The 3,124-nt window shown below is 44.2% G+C and overlaps 1 protein-coding gene across 1 annotated transcript in view; it reads right to left on the reverse strand.

Annotated features, from left to right (window-relative positions):
- Nucleotides 1-3,124, reverse strand: part of STX2 (syntaxin 2) — a 45,969-nt gene that overhangs the window by 6,093 nt on the left and 36,752 nt on the right. The window contains exon 8 of the mRNA XM_011981946.1: nucleotides 1,948-2,058. Coding sequence (XP_011837336.1) covers nucleotides 1,948-2,058 — 111 coding nt within the window. The remainder of the gene's footprint in view (nucleotides 1-1,947; nucleotides 2,059-3,124) is intronic.

Raw genomic sequence — 3,124 nt, forward strand, 5'->3', positions numbered from 1 at the left:
CACGTCTCTGACCAGTTTACACGCCAGGTACCGTACAGACCCCAAGCACCTCACAGAGCCAGGCTTGCTCATCCACAGGGGAGAATGAAACCGTTTACACACCCCCCACCTTCCTCCTTTGTAAAACCAATGGACTTTCACTATCGTTTTCACAGGACTGATGTGTTCAGGTCATGGAGAAAGGAACGGGGCTGCCTTCTTTTAATGAAGCTGACTTAGGCCTGGAACTAAGTTAAGCACTTTATACAGGTATCTCTTCACCTCAATTTACATTAGGGGCCAATTGTTTTAAAGCAATAAATGAAATAACGTGAGAAACCATGTCTGGCATTTCAGAGATGAGGAGCATACTTAGACATACCCAGGAAAAGCGGAGGGTGTGCCCTGGTGGCTGAGCCTGCAGCCCAGGGGGGTGGGTGTGAGCAGAGGGTGTGCCCTGGCAGCTGAGCCTGCAGCCCCAGGGTGTGAGTGAGGGTGTGCCCTGGCAGCTGAGCCTGCAGCCCAAGGGTGTAAGCAGAGGGTGTGGCCTGGCGGCTGAGCCTGCAACCCAGGGATGTAAGCGGAGGGTGTGCCCTGGCCACTGAGCCTGCAGCCCCGGGGTGCGTCTCAGGGCCATCGCCTGGAGGTGCATCCACACACACAGTCTCACTCCATTTGTTCCTAACTCGGTGAAAATCTCTCTTTACAGAACTTCTGCTGACATCGCACTGAGCCGTCAGCCTCTGAGAAAGGCACCGTGCCCGCACAGCGGTCTTCAGGAAGCGTGAGTGGATACCCAAGCCGGGCTGGGTGCTTGGGTATTCATCTTTCTCCACACTGGAGAGAAACGGCCAGGCAGGGACACACAGTGAGATGCACAGGGCCCAAGTCACTCGGTGGAAATGAGCTTTGTGGTTTCCTAAGTTTGCTCAGAAGAGCTTTCATTCACGCATGATACTCTTTAGATTCAAAGATATTAAAACTCATTTAGAAAGCTCACATCATCCTCAGCATCTCTGTGTATTAGCACAAGGAGGTGACAATGTGGAAAACCCATAACCTCTGCAGCATCAGAGGCACTATGATAAAATGCCTAAGTTAGGAGAATATGTTTTAAATTTTTGCCCCGTAACAAAAAAATCACACAGGGTTCCCTGAACCCTTTTAAATGCAAAGTCTGTGCATCTTAAGTGAAAGGGGCTCCCTTCTTTTGAGAATCCCTTTAAGTGGGTGCTACCTAAGATTGCAGGTCCACGGTCTCAAATAATTCTCTTCTTTCCTCCAAACCAAGAATTCACAAATAACCTAAATAAAAAATCAGTGTTCATTGCATCAAATGTGTAGCCAACAATCTGGTGCCAGGCGCCGTGGCTCACTCCCAAAGTGCCTGTAATCCCAGCAGTTTGGAAGGCGGAGATGGGCAGATCACTTGAGGTCAGGAGTTCGAGACCAGCCTGGCCAACACGGTGAAACCCTATCTCTACTAAAAATACAAAATTAGCCTGGCATGGTGGCCGGTGCCTGTAATCCCAGCTACTCAGGAGGCTGAGGCATGAGAATCACTTGAACCCGGGAGGCGGAGGTTGCAGTGAGCCGAGATCACTCCATTGCACTCTACTAGCCTGGGCAACAAGAGCGAAACTCCAATCCAAAAAAAAAGAAAAAGTGCTGGAATTGCAGGCATGAGCCACCACATCCAGTACTGGGGTTTTAATTACTTAGAACACAAAAGGGTTTATACTACAAATAATTCATCCAATAAACTTTTTAAAATTTTTAGCAAAAAGAATTATTTCCATTTTTAAACAATTATTTTAAATTGAATATTTAAATTGAATATTTAAAACAAAACATTTATTTAATTAATTATTTCTTGGAATACCTTTCAGGCAGGTTTACATCAATGTATCACAACTTGAAACCAAATAAAGAGAAAATCGCAGCTTAATTCTTCCAAGCCAAACTCACCCTTCTCGCCTTGCTCTGATATTTGATAGCTTTTTTTGTTTCTTCTTTAGCGTGTTCTACATAGTCTGTGGCATTCATAACGTTTCTTTCTATGTTGTTGATCATTTCACCCTTAAAACAAAAGTTTCAAACTTAGAAGACATTTTCAAATGGCTTAATTATGTATCTTTAAGACAACCATAGAACAAAGGTTTTATGTAAACATGATGTGCATGTAATGGATACTGAGGGTTTTTTTCACATTTACAGAAAGATAAAAGATGAGGTCATTATACATGTGCCGGTGCAAAGCAATCAAAACTCAACTTATATTTCAAAAAGAACGGAAAGGAAAGGGCTGCCATGTTGATAATTAAAGGCATCTCAAGTCAATTCTGAGATACCTTTGGCACGCAGACACTGCGACAGACGGGCAGGGGGAGGAGGCAGCCCGCTTTCGGTTGAACTAGTATCTTACCATTATGCGGACAGACAATGTACAAAGAATGACATCTTTTCCACAAAGTACAAAATTGTAACTACTTCTTTAAATCAGTACACTGAGCACAGCTCACATCTGACACTCAGCTGACTACATCAATGAGCAAAATGTAAACAGAGGTGAATTCAGCAAAGTGTGAGGGAGAAAACGTATTACCTGGTTTTCTGTCCACAGACACAACCTGCAGCAGTGAATCGTAAAGCATTGAAGAATGACGGACAGTTAACTCACTCAGTCACAAACTTCAACTTACTAGTAAGCTCTGACTATGCAAACATTAGCATTAGATGAGTCAATATAATGTGATACCAACAGACTTCTAAAAGGAAACCGTGAAACAAAGCCAGGGATACAGCCATTTTTCTAAGCGAGCTTAATGCAATGCATTTGGTATAGAGCAATTACAACTGAAGTCTAAGGTACTACAAAAGCTTTAGTAATTACAGAAATCATCTCTCATTCTTTCTGGCCAGCTGGTTTCCTTTGGAATGCTTCCTGGAAATAAGTAGCCAACGGTAATCAGACTCCCCACACTCCACTTCTCATATCGTGAATAGCAATGGGGCCCCCCAAATCAAAAAGGAGTAAGATCGTCCTATCCCTGCCCTCTGTGTAGCTGTTGGTTTCCTCCAGCAAATGCTTAGAAATACAAACATTAGCCGGGCATGGTGGTGCACACCTGTGGTCCCAGCTGCT

Source organism: Mandrillus leucophaeus, unplaced genomic scaffold (assembly GCF_000951045.1).
Source record: "Mandrillus leucophaeus isolate KB7577 unplaced genomic scaffold, Mleu.le_1.0 Scaffold232, whole genome shotgun sequence".
NCBI classification, from domain to species: domain Eukaryota; kingdom Metazoa; phylum Chordata; class Mammalia; order Primates; family Cercopithecidae; genus Mandrillus; species Mandrillus leucophaeus.